Source organism: Epinephelus moara, chromosome 6, assembly GCF_006386435.1.
Source record: "Epinephelus moara isolate mb chromosome 6, YSFRI_EMoa_1.0, whole genome shotgun sequence".
Classification (NCBI taxonomy): Eukaryota; Metazoa; Chordata; class Actinopteri; order Perciformes; family Serranidae; genus Epinephelus; species Epinephelus moara.
The window spans coordinates 41,958,120-41,975,659 of record NC_065511.1 but is presented as its reverse complement, the minus strand read 5'-3'; the positions used below and the strand labels follow the sequence as shown (position 1 = coordinate 41,975,659).

Here is a 17,540-nt window from a genome sequence, read left to right as displayed (position 1 = left end):
TGTGTGTATAGAAAATGTTTTAGATCTTTGAGTTCAGCTCATGAAAAATGGGAGCAAAAACAAAAGTGTTGCATTTATATTTTTGTTCAGTGTAATTCTGTAGAAAGAAAATAGTTTCTACATGACACGGTGGTGTGGTGGTTAGCACTGTCGCCTCACAGCAAGAGGGTTGCCGGTTCGATCCAGGGTGTGGGAGCCCTTCTGTGTGGAGTCTGCATGTTCTCCCTGTGTCAGCGTGGGTTTCCTCCAGGTGCTCCAGCTTCCTCCCACAGTCCAAAGACATGCAGGTTAATTGGTGACTCTAAATTGTCCGTAGGTGTGAATGTGAGTGTGAATGATTGTCTGTCTCTATGTGTCAGCCCTGTGATAGTCTGGTGACCTGTCCAGGGTGAACCCTGCCTCTCGCCCAATGTCAGCTGGGATGGCCGCTGTTAGAGCAGTTACATAATGAGAACAGGTTGTAGACAGGTGTGTATTTAAATATATTTACTGTGATGGACAAACAGCTCATAAACAGGATTTACTCATGTGCTCCTAAAATCTGACGTTTCTGTTCGACATTTGAAGGAATTTGGGTTTAAATTTGGGAGGATGGCGCAAAGTTTCTGTTGTTATGATTCATTCACAGTCACGTCTGTCTGTCCGTCTGTCTGTGTGTCTGGTTCTCTGTCTGTCCGTCTGTCTTATTCCCCCTCAGCCTCTGTAAACATTTCATCAGAGAGAGGCAGCGAAGAAGAAAGAGGATGGAGGGTGAGAGAGGGCAAAGGACATTTACAGTTACATAAGAGTGCTTTCATCATCTCACAGCATCACTGCATGTCCTATTTTTATAACACACACACACACACACACACACACACACACACACACACACACACACCAGCCTGTCCTCTGCTCTTCAGTTTAATCACGTATTGATCTTGTAAATCAACACCACCATGTCCAGTCTGCTCTCGCCTCTCTATTCGTCTCTCATTTATATCTCTTAAATTCAAATTAGCTTTTTGGCAGCAATTATTTAGAATTTTTCACAAAAAACATAAAATAAATAAGACAACAAATGGTGTGCACATAGATACTAGATTACACTACAACGGAGGATTTATGTAAAGATCTAAAAATGTTGGTCAGATTTTAAAGGAGCGCTGTGGGCTCTGTCTCCTCTCTGATTGGCTGATGAGATTCAGGGCTTTGACTCATTGGTCTGACCTCTGAGTCATTGTGTGTGTGTGTGTGTGTGTGTGTGTGTGTGTGTGTGTGTGTGTGTGTGTGTGCAGCTGCTGTGTTTCTTCAGTGTCTCTCATCAGTTTTAATTCAGTCTCACCTCGGTGAACTTTATCGACATAAAAAACAGGACAGAAAAATATCAAAAACTCAACAGCAGTTGCAAACGTGACATGAAGTAGAAAAATTAACACTGATACAAACAATTAGACAACGTGGTGATTAAGCTCAGGTAGGCAGTTGAATTTTAGCATCAGTGGGCTTATAATTCCATAATGAAACTTTGAGCAGATCTGGTCTGAGAGAACACGAGACTCCTGCTCCTCCTCTTGGCTGTTTTTGTTTTCAGGCTTTAGAAAATCCAGTCTGTGACGGGGGACTTTCAGAGAGAGGGCGTTCCTATTGGCTGTTCTGTAAAAGCGGATGTGCGTGCAAGTCTCTTCAGTGAAATCTGATTCAATAGTGGAGAATCCTGCAGAGAAAGTTGCTGTTCCAGCATTGGCATCATCTGCCTACACTGCAAAGCAACCCAAAAAAATAATGACAAAAACTCAAGGCTCACGGCTGCGGCTACAAGTTTAGTTAATGTAGCTTTTAATTGTGTTTATTGTTGTTATTTCCAACTCATTACAAGAATTATTTAGCGTGGCTGCGATCAACCCAGGCGGCCTCATCTTGGAGATCTGCACTGTGCTGTGTAGAGCCCGGTCTCACTCCAAAGTGCTTGGTGCTTGGGCAGTGACTTGCAGTGTCAGAAACCAAGTAAAAAGGCGTCCTTCAACGTTGGCATGATATGCAGCTGGTTGCTGTTAAAGTTTAACAGCACCTGGCAGCGTCAGGTGGAAACGCGGCGGGACAACGACAAAAGTTAAGGTGGCGAAAGTCCAAGTGGGGCAGGCGGGATGGATGGTGGATGGGTCCAACAAACACCAGCTTTCACCTGAGAGAGCGGTGTTTGTGTCCCGTAAGATTCAAAAGCCAAACCCTGTTCTTTTTTCTAAACCCAACCATGTGTGTGTTGTTGAAGGAAAAAAACATCAATTTGCGATGTTGTACCAACGTAGTGCTTTTATTTTGAAAGAGACTGTATGCAAACTGTACATTTCCTGTGAAAACAGAGGTGTATTTTGAAAACAGACAATGCATGTAACAGGCTGAAGTTGACACGATGTCCCAGAACGTCAACAACCAACACACCCAGGGTACCTTGGATATAAATGGTTTGCAACCTGAAAACCACCTGAAGCCTCTGTTTTTTTAAACTAATATTTTGTACCTGTCTCTTTGACCGCATATATTTAGGAATGGTGTGAACTCTCTAACGTGTGATATTTGATTAATTAACCTTGGACTCTGTCTTCTTTCTCTCTGCAGTGGAGGGCAGACAGACGGCATGACAGAGGAGAAATGTCCCCAGCTGGTGGACTACTTTGTAGTAGCAGGTCTCGACCCTGCGGGGGACTGGAAGCCCCTGGACGAGGATGGCAAAACCTGCAGCTCCTCCTCCTCCACATCCTCCTCCTCTACCTCTTCGGGCCGAGCGGTGGAGTCGGTGACGGACCTGGCGGTGATCGCCCGTGGGCTCGGGGAGGAAGTGCCGGAGGGCTTCACCTGCATCGAGAGGACGCTGGGCGGACACTCGGCCGAGCTTAGCGCCGGCCTCATCAACAACCCTCACCTGTACCTGTGCTACCGCCGAGGACGAGACAAACCGCCCATACTGGACCTCGGGTGAGATGAACTCTTCTGTCTGGTTCTCTATGTGCAGTTTGAGAGTAGAGAGCTTTAACACATGAAACAAGATGCTGACAGGTGAGACCAGGCTGACTGTTTAGCAGCATCAGTCTGTCAGTTTGTCCACCTGCTTTAAATTGACTCTGAAGTGTCTGAACAGCGATTGGATGGACTTTGAAGAAATGTAGTTAAGGGTGCTTTCACACCTGCCCTGTTTGGTTCAGTTCAATCCTGCAAGTGTACTCTTCTTCAACGTTTGCTTTACTTCCTGGATTTTTCCCACATGGAAATTCTGACCAATCAAGAGCAGCTTTCTCACACAAGGCATTTGATCTGGTCCTCTTGTAAATGTTGCCATGAGAACACGAACCAACTCTAGGCAATTATACAACTTTGGAACAACATGAGTCCCTGATTCAGACCAAAGGAGACCACTCTAGGGCTGACAGCAGCCTCAGACTAGATGCTCAGCGCCTCTTCACACTGCTGGTGTTTGTAGCAGAGTGTAGACTTTGCAGCGTTCCCACTAACAAAAAAAAACCCACTTCTTGACAAATCAGGTAGAGCTGTTACTGAAGCTGCACTTGTCGTTGTCTTCCAGGTGTAATTGTTGTTCTTCTGGGCTGGAAGGCGTTTTTTTCTTCTTCCTTTGGCATTTAACAGCAGCCTAGAACACTTGTAGGTGTATATACTGCCCTGTCAGTGCCAGATGACTTGCATCCTCAGTACCTACCACTGTCACATTATCAGCACTTTGGCATCAACTTGTACCAAAGTATCGGTTCTCGTGACATCCTGTGATCAGAAACCAATCGGTGCTCATTCCTGAGAGCAATGATCACAATGTGTGAATTTTCCAACAGTCAACATAAAGCAAAAACAGAAAAGTTTAAGAAGCTTAAACCATCAAATGCTTTTATTATTGTTTAAAAACTAGCTTAAACAATTAATAAATTATCAAAAAATAGTTGCAGATTACTTTTCTGACTAATTCTTGCAGCTCTAGTTATTTTCATTGGATGTTTTCATTTTACAGAAGATAAAATAAGCTGTAAATTGTAGTTGTACAGGTGAGTACACCTGAGGACCAAACGTCAGACCAGAGCCTCAGTATCTAATATTATGTCTTTAACTTTGGGTTATGTTGTAATGTATAGAAGATGGAAGCTACCAGCCAAAATGAATAAATAATTTGATAAATACATTAGTATACCATTAAATGTACCAAAAAATAATATTAATCAATTAATAAAATGTGACAGAAAATTATATATTTTTTCTTAATTTAATTTATTATTATTATTATTTGTTTTTTTGTATTTAAGTTTAAAATAAATAAAAATGATTCATTAGTATTTTATGTATTTCAAATAAGAATTAAATTAAAGCGAAATACTTTTTCACTGAAAGATGAAACAGTTGCTTTGTCTTTATTTATTTAGATTTAAAATAAATATTATTATTATTATTATTATTATCATTATTGTATTTTTGGATCTTCCGTCCTCCACAGTAATGATGATGTGATGCTCAGAGAATAATCTGCCCCTCGCTGGCTGCAGATGTCACATGACTTTGTCCTCAATGAAATTAGGTACATTAGAGAGAAAATATGTTGTTGTTTTTTGTTTGTTTTTTAACATTGAGGACGTCTTTCCTTTTATTTCCTATATCGTTATCAATCTGCTGTTTATCTTGATGCCTCTTCTGACCCGTCGTGGTCACAGCTCGGTCGCACCACAGGAATAAAGTGTTGTTGTAATTAATATCAAACACTCAGACTTCATGTTGCTCTGTAAATGATTCTGCTGTTTCAATCTGAAATGAATAGAAACCATTCGCACCACGATCAGGTCCAGAGCGTTGAGTTCACGTGATGCATATTAAAGATTATATAATCCAGAGGATTATGTAATGCAGTGGTGGGCAGACTGTGTCGTGTTCTCATCAGCGACACACAGACTCTTCTCTATTGTCTCTCTCATGTTTAACTCTTTAATTACTCAGGATTACGCTCCTGTTGGAGGATAATGAGGGAAATCCTCTTATATTAGAACCAGATTACATCTCGTCAGGAGCGAAGCTGGAAGGTAGAGAATCACTGAGTCTGAAGTTTTTCCAGGATTTTTTTTATCTAATTGGAGCAGTTTTCATCCCAAATCATTCCCCTTCTCTGAGTCATAACTCAAATGTGAACACAAAGACATGAAACACATATTTTTAGATTCAGTGTGACGTACACCATCAGCAAATCTAGCAACCAAAACTCTGCTTACAAATCATTAAAAAGAGGCTCCTTGTTGCTGCAGAACATGCCTGAGAAAGGTTTTCTTCTGCCCCACAGTAATACACTGATAGGTGTGTGTTCATGCATGGATACGCTGCAACAGGAGCTGCTGATAGATCATTCAGAAAACTTTTAATGGTGCTAATTCGCCGAAACAAATACAGACTAAATTAAACAGGGCTCAGGTCGTAGCCCGCAGCTGATTCCATGGAAACGTTGTTCCAGAAATGAAGTCATGCACGTGATTTCCTGCAAAACATCAACATGTTAACTGGGGTTTATTCTGCTGCGTTGAAACGATGTCGTACCGTCAGCATAGACTTTGCATAGACACGAACCCTACGCTGTAACCTAACGTGCACCTTCCCAGAAATATAACTGCACAGTGACACAGACTTAACGTCATATTATTCATACATACTCTTATCATGGCGGCCCACCAGCAGATGGAGACATGAAATACTTTTCAGTGTCTGTAATATTCATTCATTGTGCAGAATATAGATAGTTAATTTTAAAGCCGATATCTGCCGAAACCGATGACGTGCTGATTTTATTGTGCAGCCTCGAAACAGACATTTTTCATACCAGTGTAGGAGGAGGAGGCACAATAACGGCACCAGTTTTGAATCAGTTCTGTTGCGACCAGGTTTGACTTGTGTTTCAGCCCGTGCTCTATCACTGCTCTCCAGTCTGTTCGTTTCTTTTTCTCTTTGCTGATGCTGCCACAGTATCAGCCACAACAACAAAAGATAACGTCAAAAATAAAACTCTCTGAAGAAAAATCTCCTGCTGCTTTGTTTTAACTGGCTAACATACGACTCACTGCCAAACCTTGCTTGAAAAAAAATATATGTAGGCTCTCCAGCCTGCGTCCTGTAAATCGTTTTGTCTGATTTGGTGGGGAGTTGATCCAGGCACAGGCATCAGGAATAACTATATTGTTATGTTCCCAGATCAGACTCAGGGGACGAGGGAAGTAACATGAAAGTGAAACAAAAATGTAGTGATAAAAGGATAAAAGGGAATGCTTCAAAATGTTAATAAAAAGACTGCTTTCTTTAAAGATAAACTGAGGATGTGATGCTAATTTAATTAAATGTCTAAATTAACAATTAAACACCAGGTTTGCCACCCTCCCTCCACTCTCTGCATGCTGAGGAGGCGGGAGGGATGCACCTGATCAGGTACAAAGAAAAGAAACCAGCGGAGAAAAAGGGTGCACCCACCTGTCACCTGTAACATATGTGGAAACAGTCAATCTTCACTCTGTGGGTCTGGTTTGCTTCTGAAGGTCATAAAAAGTCACAATTGTTGATAATGTTTTTTATCAGATTTTCAGCACTGCAGTGAATCAACATGTTGACACGGTAACACAGAGGTTTTTATGTGTTTCTGAGCAGCTGAAGAAACATTTTAATGCAGACATTCATATTTTTCCAACCTTTTGTGGGTCGAATTCGCCAATGTCAGTACAGAGTTTTCACATGAAACAATCTGTTTTGTCTGAACCTGTCCCTGCAGGGTTCTGTATGAGGGGAAGGAGCAGCTGAAGCAGGGCTGGTACGTCATCGAGACGACGCCCTACAGCCGCTCAGCCAGCCTGAGCACCGGCGGCGGCCCCACAGCTCACCGTGTGTTCCTGACGTACCGGCGGGCTCTGGACTCGCAGGGCCTCCACACGCTGGGCGTCACCGACATCGCCCTCCTGCTGCCCAGCAAAGGAGAGGTCGCCCCGCACACCTTCTGCAGAGTCGACAAGAACCTCAACACCGGCATGGTGAGCATGTCTGGGAGGGTTTGTAGATTTGTTGTTGTGAGAGGTAGTGATGGTTCAGCACTGAGCTCTGAAACTCTACCAGGAATTTACTCATGCTGCTGGAAATGACCCTTAGCACTTCCTGTAGATGTTTCACAATAAAAGTCTTGGAGGGATTTAAACAGCAAATTAAAAGGACTGATAGGAGGAAAACATACAAGAAGCTTGTCTCAGATCGGAACATCTTGTCAGATGGCTGCAGCTGAAAATTAGCCTGCTGACAAACACTGGTACATTTACAGAAATGTTTTTTATTTATTTATTTATTTATTTATTCAAACTTTATTTAACCAGAAAAACCTCTTGAGATTTTTCAGGAGTGTGCCAAACACTGTACGTGCCCTCAGTACAGACTATAAAAACATGTTTTGTGAACGCACAGCAGAAACGTTACAGAAATGTTGATTAATGTGCTTAAAAATAAAGAAAACAAAGTTCAAAATGAAACAGTTGCCTCATTGAAATAAAGTAAAACTGTTTGTTTGAATGAAACATACTTTAACAAACCAGTATTGTCTTTATAAATGTTGGTCCCTGCAGACGAGTTTATCTCAGCTGTGTGTTTGTTGTTTGTCTCCAGTGGGGTCCGGCTCTGTACGTGTGCTACAAGAGAGCTGTGGCCAAAGCCAACGCCCTCGTCTACAAAGCCAGTGAGTATCTATCACTCCTCTGCACCACACACTGTAGTGTTATCTCAGCCCCCACACACGGGGCAAAAGTTACAAAGTTTAAGGAAATATAGTGTGTGTTTCAACTCATAGTTGTGCCCAAATCAAGAGAGATGGCGAGTAGAAGTTAGTATGATCCGTTAGAAAGACACAGGCGGAAAATTACTGGAATTTTCCTTTAAGGATGTTAATTATTAAGTCTGCCGTGTGCTGCAGGTCTGATCAGCCGGTACCCGGAGGAGGACCTGGAGTCGTTTCCTCTGCCGGAGTCGGTGCCGGTCTTCTGTCTGCCGATGGGCGTCACCGTGGAGAGCTGGCCTCTGAACACCAAGTACCAGCTGCCCGTCTTCTCCACCTTCGTCCTCACCTCCGCCTCTGGGGACAAGGTCAGAGGAGCAGCAACATACACATGTATACACACACACACACACACACACACACACACACATTTCCCTTAAAGCGAAACAGTCAGCTTCCTGGAGAGAGAATTCATTAATTCATTCAGTCACTGTGTGATTTGATCAATAAAGCAAGTGTTGTAATCGTAACTTAAATATTCATGTTGGTGGTTTGGTGCTGCGTCTGCAGTGATGTGGGTGCTGTACCGGAGGAAACTGAGCTGAAAGGCGAAGCTTTCGATTTACTGGTCCATCTACGTCCCAACCCTCACCTATGGTCATGAGCTCTGGGTAATGACTGAAAGAATGAGGTCATAGATACAAGCGGCTGAAATGAGTTTCCTCTGTAGGGTGTCTGGGCTCAGCCTTAGAGATAGGGGGAGGAGTCAGACATCTGGAGGGAGCTCGGAGTAGAGCTGCTGCTCCTTCATGTTGAGGTGGTTCAACATCTGATCAGGATCCTCCTGGGCGCCTCCTGTTAGAGGTGTTCTGGGCACGTCCCACTGGTAGGAGGCCCCGGGGCAGACCCAGAACACACTGGAGGGATTATATATCTCATCTGGCCTGGGAACACCTCAGGGTCCTCCAGGAGGAGCTGGGAAGTGTTGCTGGGGAGAGGGACATCTGGGGTGCTTTGCTTGACCTGCTGCCCTGAGACCCGGCCTTGGATAAGGATGTGAAGATGTTTTTATTTACAGTATGGCTCTAAATAGACATTTCAGTCTTAGCTGATGTGTTTTTAACAGACAGTCACCATCGCTGTAGATTAAACTACCCATCAGGACATAAAGGAGTTAAAATGAGCTCAACCTGAAACATGTACAGCCGTGAAGTGACACATGAACGCAGCATATCTTTATCTGTTCAGAATCTGGACTCAGATCGTGTTTGACCCATTAAAGCTCTGTGTCCGTATATTTAAAGCTCTTCCTGTCTGTGAAAACTCCCCCCGTTCTCCCTGCAGGTTTACGGAGCAGCCATCCAGTTCTACGAGTCGTTCCCCAGGGAGCTGCTGTCGGAGCGGCAGAGCGTGAGGCTCGGCCTGCTCAGCGTGGTCGACCGGCGGCCGATCACCAACCGCAGCCTGCAGGTGAAGAAGAGCATCTGCGTCCTCTCCCACTGGCCCTTCTTCACTGTCTTCCAGAAGTTCCTCACCTTCATCTACAGATACTCCATCTCCGGACCTCACGTCCTGCCGCTCGAAAAGTCAGTGCTCAGAATTTTCTTTTTGGACTAAATCATGTCTGCTGATGTTTTATTGACGAGTTATTTATCTGTCAGGTGAAGGCGGTGGTGTAGTGGGAGTTGATGAGGTGGTTGCACTACTACTTAGATAGGTAGGTTACCAAGGAGAACGTGGGTATACAAACTAGCAAACAAACGCTCACCTGACACGATGAAGCAGAACTTGTGAGTGGGGCAGAGCTGTGTGGAGAGTGTGACAGAGGAGAGATGCACACTGGCATCTTTTCAGAAGGACAGTGTCATGTAAAGCATCTTGAACCTATATGTTTATATGTATATAAACAGTATTGTCTAGATAAAAACATATGGCCCACGAGCCAGAACTGACACACCAGCTGGTCCAGTCAGGCTCACTGGATGACTCTGCAAAGTGCTAAAACTGCAGAGATGTCATTAAGTCCAATTTTTCAATAAAATGCTTATACAGGAGCCACCAGTGGAAAATGTCTTTGTCAAAAAGTGGAAGCAGAAAGTTGGGTTTTCCAAGAAAAATGGACCAGTTCCTTTTTCTTTACCGAGATTAATTTGAAGCCAGTGTGCTCGGTGTGTTATATCAGGCTCAGAAACAGGCGTGAAAAATACAGGAACTTGCAAGGCGAACTGAGAACAGAGAAGATTTGTGAACTGTTGGCAGGTCTGAGAAAATAGCAGTTTGTTTTTAGCCATAGCCGAGAGATCAGTGACGTAGCCGTGAGAGCGAGCTACCTTATTAATGACAACATAGCGTCAGAGCCAAACTGAGGGTGAGTGTGTGAAGATATGCATACTGAACAACAGACACACTCATATTTTTTATTTATCTCAGGCTGCTCATCCTCTGTCTGTAAATGGAGGATTTTTTTTTACAATGTTCTTCTTCACACTATGAGAAGGGGGGAATTTTGACGTTTTGTTATTTATAGATTATCGTGCAGTGGTTTTACTGGTCCGGCCCACTTGAGATCAGTTTGGGCTGAATGTGGCTCATGAACTAAAATGACTTTGACACCCCTGTCTGGATCTATACAGTATGTTGCTTAAAAATATATCGATATATCGTACAAAGTCATTATATCGCCCAGCCCTACATGATACCCATATTAGGGATTGACTGATATGGTTTTTTCAGAGCTGATGCCGATACCAGTTATTATGAAACAGAGGTACCGATAGCCGATATTTACAACCCATATTTGTCTTCTGTAAAAAAAAAAAAACATTGACAAAGCACTACATTCAAATGCAATGAAGCATATATTTATTCTGAGAACTTTTCCAATGAAACAGTACAGGGAGCTGCCAGCAGCACTTCGGAAAACACTTTGACAAGTAAACAAATCACTGGAAAACTATAAAAATAATAATAATAATAAAATAAAACAAAATAAAGCAGAGCTCAATTAAAAGCCAGGCTAAAAAGGTAGGTCTTGAGTTTGCTTTTAAGAGCCTAAAGTGGTTCGTGCAGGCAGTGAGAAACACGCCAGGGGCAAAACAGCTCAGCAAACAAAACTGTATATTGGCATATCGGTGGAAAAAATCACAGATACTGATAACCCTAAAAATTCATAATATCGGCCCCGATAATCGTCCAGGCCGATTATCTGTCGACCCCTAACCCATATTTTTAAATTTAGAGTGACTAATGCTTCCAAGGATATCAGCATCATCAGATCAAATAAACATCCATGAATCTGGAGTTACTGTTGGCTATATCAGGATTGTTTGCCATAATAAACAAGTTGATCACATTAGCAGGAAGTAATTTGTGAAGCTAACCATCCGACAGATCCACTCAGAATAGTGTTTTGCTTGTGATAACATTAGTGAGCAAGCTAAGGTCGCTTTAACCACATTTCCCTGTTATTTTACATGATATGAACTATTTTGAATTTTTCAGGCGTGTGATTGATATTTGATTTTATCGATACTGATTTTGTTTGCTTCTGATTTTCTGTCTCTGCAGACACGTCTCCAGCTTCATGCACAACGTCCCGTTTCCTTCCCCACAGCGACCTCGCATCCTCGTTCAGGTACAGACTCGAACCTTCTATATGCTGTCTGTGTGGTCTCCATCAGGTTATCAAAAATAATGCACGACTTTTAAAGTCCACATTACAGAAAAAAAAACTTTTCAGAAGAGTTTTCAGAGAACCGCTTGTTCAAATCTGAACACAGAAAAGAAGAAAAACTACAAACCTTTGATTTGTGTGTTTTTATTATGTATTTAATTAATTATTCGAGTCATTTGATTTTTTGATTTTATTTTCTGCAGGAGTCATTTGATTTGTTGACCCAAATGTGACAGTGTTTACAGAAGAAATCAATAGAATAATCATTACACAGAAATGAAAAGACAGGTTTATAAAAACAGCAGCAGAGGAAGCCATCACAGACTTTTACACCTTCTGACTTCAGTCCTTCACTTCCTCCTTCAACAGGATGTAGGCGGTGATCTGGTCCCAACCTGAACTTGGTAAATGTGTCCAATCAGAAGCAGCCTTTTAACTGATCGGCTCCAATTAGCAAACAAAATTTCTTGACATAATTCTTCCAATTAAAGAATAATTTGCAGATGATTTATCAGGTTCAGATGTGATCTCACTGCATGCAGGATGATTTTATCTCAGGTCGTAATTTTGTGTTTGTTTGTGTCAGGATTTTATTTACATGTAAATATTTACAGTGGATATTATTATTATAAATTTTTCATCTTGAGCCAAACATGTCTGAAAATTTAAATAAAGTTTTTGGCCATCATTCAGGTCAGTTATAAGAACATTTTACTCACCAACATCAGCTCTACAACAGGTGGATAAGAGTCCACTCAGAGTGTCAGATCCACAGAGGACACATCATCCAAACTGTCATTTTACTTTCTCTTTTATTACCTGATAAATGATTTAGATGAACTGTATATTTGTATAAAACCTGTCTGACGGCTCGCTGCGCCCACGTTTGATTTAAATTCACCTTCCAGGAATAAAGTTGGTGAGTAAAATCTTCTCTGAACTGAAGGAACGAAAGCCAGAAATTTGAAAACAAGTTGTAAATTAAACAGTAAATGACTTGTGAAATCACGTAGAAACCAAAACTGTCGCTGTGTTTGTTTGTGTGTGTGTGTGTGTGTGATGTATTCAGTGATAATGCTGTATATTTATCTTCCAGCTCTCTCCGTACGACAACCTGCTGCTCTGCCAGCCGGTCTCCTCTCCGCTCCCACTCAGGTCGGTTCACTGCAGTCGAGTTCGCTTTTTATCCAAAGTGACTCACGATTAAAAAAAAACATTCAACCTCCACAGAAACAGGATTTCATCTGTAATTACCGTGTGTGTGTGTGTGTGAAGGACGTGGTGATGTGTGTGCAGGTTCTGAGATCTGTTTTGATGTAGGATGTCTTGACGTGTGGAAGATAAAATATAAAGCTGAAGTTTCTATAAAAAAGAAAAGTGAATATTTTTATTTAAAATGTAAAGATTAAAAACTGACAAGCACCGCACCTATTATTTTTTTTACTCTATTTTTATTTATATTTGAAAATCGTTTAATAAATAATAATTAGTGCTATTTGGACTTATGTAATTTATCTTTATTTGTTTTCTAATTATGAGTTCACTAATAATTTTATGTATTTATATAATTTTTTTCTGTTGTGTTTTTTCCTCAGTTACCTTTTAAATTAATATTATTACAAATATTATTTTTATTTACAATTATTTAATTTGTAAATAATAATATAATAAGTCTAATTTTTGTGTGACAGTGGTGCGAGCTTCCTGAAGCTGCTGCAGAACCTCGGTCCAGAGAACGCCTGCACGCTGCTGCTCGCCGTCCTCACCGAACACAAACTGCTGCTGCACTCACTGCGCCCCGACGTCCTCACCTCCGTCAGCGAGGCCCTCGTCTCTGTAAGACTTAACACGCACGCACACGCACACACACACACACACACACACACACACTCTGACTGTATATAATAAGGTCTGTATCTTAATCTGTCCGTGTCTCTGTCTCCAGATGAGTTTCCCGCTGCGCTGGCTCTGTCCCTACATCCCTCTGTGTCCGCTGCAGATGGCCGACGTGCTGCTGGCGCCGATGCCCTTCATTGTGGGCGTCCACTCCAGTTACTTCGACCTGTACGACCCCCCCGCTGATGTGGTGTGTGTCGACCTGGACACCAACACCATCTTCCAGTGAGTCCATAATTGTGCTGGGCTTCCTGAGCTCAACCAGTGAATGAGGATTCTTAAGGACAGCTCAGAGGCAGAGACAGAGGCAAAATTAAAAAAAAGATGCTGACAGAGATATTTGCACATCCAGTGTCACTTAAGTCCTGAAATGAAGATCCTGCACACTGCCCTCGCTCAGCTTCACAAATTTATTAGTTATACAAAGGTTTCTGTTCCTCTGGACCTTCGTCAAGAGTATTTAACTAGTGTTCAGTATTTTATTGTTTTAAAACACTCTTGACAAAGATGCAGAAGGACCGAAATGTTAGTATAACTTACAAACTGAGCAAGAGCAGTGTGCAGGGTTGTCTTTCAAGACTAAAAATCAAAAATAAATAAATGACTCAATTAAAAAAATAGTATGCCATTTAATGTACCAAAAATTATATTTTAAATAAATAAATGCCTTACTTAATTCATTAGATGTGACAAAAATGGATAATTCTGTTTCATATTGCTTCTTTACCTTTGTATCAATTACTCTATTCATTTATTTTCATATTTAGTTTTAGTTTTATTTATTTTTATTGTTTTATTGTTATCATTTTTTTTTTATGTTTGTAATGTTTTGCATGTTTTTTGTTATTTTAAATTAGTTGTAATAAATAAATGTATTCATTTTTTACATACATTAAAATAATTCTGAGAATTGTTAATGAAAGGGAAAAGTGGCATTGATACAAAGGTAAATAAATAAAGAAGCAAATTAAAACAGAAATTTGAATTTATGTCACGTTTTATCAATAAATTAATGCCTACAATTATTATTAATATTTGGTACATTTATTTATTTATTTATTTATCAAGTCATAAATAAATAAATTTTGTCATTTTTATATTTATTTTATTTTTTTGGCAGCTTCCCTCCTCCATACCGCCCCACCTACCTGACGAGGAATTTTTGATTTCATTAATTGTTTTTTATAATAAATATATAGACAATAAATTTAACATTAAGGGGGCAAATAATGTCCCTAAATTATGTGTAGTTCAAGTAATGTGTTTTCTTTAATTTTATGTTGTTATTTCCAGGTGAAAAAAAAAGTTAACAACTTTTAAAACTCATACATTCTTCTCTAACAAACAAATACCACCTTGAAACTATTAGTCTGACTTCTGCTTCGTGTCGTGTCTCAGGTCAGAGGACAAGAAGCCGTTGTCATGGCGATCATTACCCAGGAAGCACGGCAAGATGCTGTTCAACACCCTGACTAACCTCCACAAGACCCTGGAGAAAAGTGAGTCCTCAGAACAAAGTGACGAGACAAGAGCTTCAGAGACAGAAATCAAAGAACTTCTTTGTGTTTAACATTTCTCCACAGTTCACCTTTTTCTTACTTATTTTATTTTTTTATTTGCTGTGTCCTCACATTTTAAAACATGAAATATCTGACACATCTTAAGCAGTCTGAGTTCGTCTGAGCAGAAAATGTTCCTCTTTCCTCTTCCTCCTCATCGCTGCAGTTTGCACTCCCGGTCAGGAGGAGGCGACGCTGGAGTTCCTGTTGACGGACTACGATCAGATCTACAGGAGTCAGAAGCAGCTGGAGCTGGAGATCCAGGAGGCGTTCCTTCGCTTCATGAGCTGCCTGCTGCGAGGATACAGAACCTTCCTGCTGCCCATCACCCAGGCGCCGTCAGACACCACCACCGACTGCAGCTCCCTCTTTAACCTGCAGGGTGAGCGCTCACTGACATATCATCCTTTCAAACGTTTCACTTTTTCAGAACATGATGATACTGACTGTGTGATGCAACAGTTTTCTAATTTCCAGAAGAAGGATTCAGAGCAGCCCATTATTAAAGACAACAAAATACAATTTGTTGAGGATTTAAGGTCCAGTGTGTCAGATTTTAGGAGATTAGTGTTGAACACATGATTCAGCTCTTATTGATTTGTTTTTCTCTGAGCCAAAAAATGTTCAGTTTGGCTTTGGAAATGGTCCCTCCTCTTCCTCTTTATGTTTCTCTTGTACAAGTCTAGATTTTGTTCTTAGAGTGGTACATCACAAACACTCATTGTCTTCAGAATTATTAAGATTCATCCTTTTGGATTGTTCAGTTAATAACATGAAGATATGGTCATATTTTCACTGAGATATCGTAGCGTGTTCTCCACCAATAGTGGCACCAACTTTAACTTTTATTTACTACCTGGAGAAAACTTAATTTGTGTGCAAGCATTTGCACAAACACAGGTCACAGGCATTGAAACTAATAAAGTAAAATCCAAACAAATCAGCTAGAATTTTGTCAAATCTTTCTTTACAGTAGGAGGAGCAGGACAGTAGCTCACACAGGATTAGTATCATGTATCAGATTTACTTATCAAACTTCAGTCACAGTGGAAGATAAATTTAAGACCGATGACTGTGACCGATGACTGATGGATGAATTCTTCCTGCAGGTTTCCTGAAGTCTCGTGATCGAACGCAGCAGAAGATCTACAGTCAGCTGACGAGGACTCAGATGTTCACGCAGTTCATCGAGGAGTGCTCCTTCGTCAGCGACCGGCACGCCTGCCTCGAGTTCTTTGACGAGTGCGTCCAGAAGGTCAGAAACACGACTGGCATTCGCTGTTACATCACTGATTATCACAGTGATTATCACTCACAGCGTCCCACAGCCAGAATGTATTTTACTGAGACTTCAGATCAAGACACAATACTACCTGTACAAACATAACGGACAGAAAAGTGTTTAATTTCTCTGTCGGGTCCTTTTTATGATGTCGTCAGGTAGCATTTATCAGCAAACTCCGTTTGCCAGTGAAGGCCATGAGATGGGATTAAAAGTCCCAGAAAAAAGCCAGTTATTAGTTAAGGGAGTTATATTGGCAGTTATATTGAGCTAAGATATCTAAAGGCTAATTACTAAAGCACCACGATGTTAACTTGATAATTCCACAAAAAAGTAATCTCTATTTTAAAGTTGTTTTTTTTAACTAAATTAAAAACAAATTTATTGCAGACTCTTCACATTTGAATGTGAGTAAGAGTATCATTAGTTGCGTGACGTGTGTATTTATGTTTCCATAGTCACACCTTAGTTTGTGAAAAAGGTGTTAGTTGCACCGGTTCTCCCCTGAAACCACTGAGCGCTCCGTAACGACTGCTCTGTGTGATATTTGAGCTGCTGCATGTGAAGGCGACCACAGAGGATTACTGGCACCTGTGAACATGGAGTCCTCTCTACAGTTGGCTGTTTTGTCACTGTTGAACTTTACTACCATCTACTGGATTTTAAGACATATGGTATTTTTTCAACCGAGGCCAAATGCTTCATCTCGCAACGTTAACAGAAGTGACCCGCCCTGGTGGGATTCTGATCCACTCCAAAATGTAATGGCTTCCTCTCTGGCCTGTGCTCCACCCTTCCACAAAGTTTGATGAAAATCAGTGACCTATTGCAGAAAACACCTTAAGGTTTCTCCTTAAGTATGACACTTAAAAGGCTTAATGTCTCCTTAGCTGAGGGACTAACACCATTGCACAGAATCCCTTGAAGGTTTCCTTAGCTAAAGAAAAACTCATTTACTGCAAGAGTTGCCTTGTGAAAAAGCCAACTCTAGACAGTGAAAAAGTGGCAGAAGACAAGAAGACAAGAAAACCATCCTGGTCAGAGGAAAAATAGATTAAACTTCAGGAGGAATACAATCACAGAAAGCATAAAACTTCAAAGTAAATTTGGTCCCAGATAACAGAAAACAGGAAATGACTGCAGGAAGAAGCAACAAATTTAACTCAGTCACGTCTTGGGTTGGGATCCGGATCCGGTTCTTTTTTGGAACCGGGTCCAAAGTTCCGGTTCCGGAACCGGTTCCATCACATTTGGAGTAACGGTTCCTGCAAACGGTTCCTAGATTGTAAAAGAAAACGTCACGTGCATTTCCATTATCAGTGCGGCACGGGCCGCATATTTCTGTCCGAACCCGACCGAGCCCGACATTATTTAATTACT

At 41.2% G+C, this 17,540-nt stretch overlaps 1 protein-coding gene across 7 annotated transcripts in view; it reads left to right on the top strand.

The window, feature by feature from the left end:
• LOC126391488 (DENN domain-containing protein 4B-like) overlaps nucleotides 1–17,540 on the top strand; it is a 67,412-nt gene that overhangs the window by 28,051 nt on the left and 21,821 nt on the right. For all 7 annotated transcript variants that reach the window (XM_050046307.1, XM_050046309.1, XM_050046311.1 and 4 more), the window contains 12 exons: nucleotides 2,599–2,955; nucleotides 6,770–7,025; nucleotides 7,645–7,714; nucleotides 7,949–8,118; nucleotides 9,095–9,336; nucleotides 11,318–11,384; nucleotides 12,520–12,578; nucleotides 13,115–13,259; nucleotides 13,369–13,544; nucleotides 14,718–14,818; nucleotides 15,045–15,260; nucleotides 15,988–16,133. In XM_050046307.1, coding sequence (XP_049902264.1) covers nucleotides 2,618–2,955; nucleotides 6,770–7,025; nucleotides 7,645–7,714; nucleotides 7,949–8,118; nucleotides 9,095–9,336; nucleotides 11,318–11,384; nucleotides 12,520–12,578; nucleotides 13,115–13,259; nucleotides 13,369–13,544; nucleotides 14,718–14,818; nucleotides 15,045–15,260; nucleotides 15,988–16,133 — 1,986 coding nt within the window. In that variant the 5' untranslated portion in view covers nucleotides 2,599–2,617. The remainder of the gene's footprint in view (nucleotides 1–2,598; nucleotides 2,956–6,769; nucleotides 7,026–7,644; nucleotides 7,715–7,948; nucleotides 8,119–9,094; nucleotides 9,337–11,317; nucleotides 11,385–12,519; nucleotides 12,579–13,114; nucleotides 13,260–13,368; nucleotides 13,545–14,717; nucleotides 14,819–15,044; nucleotides 15,261–15,987; nucleotides 16,134–17,540) is intronic.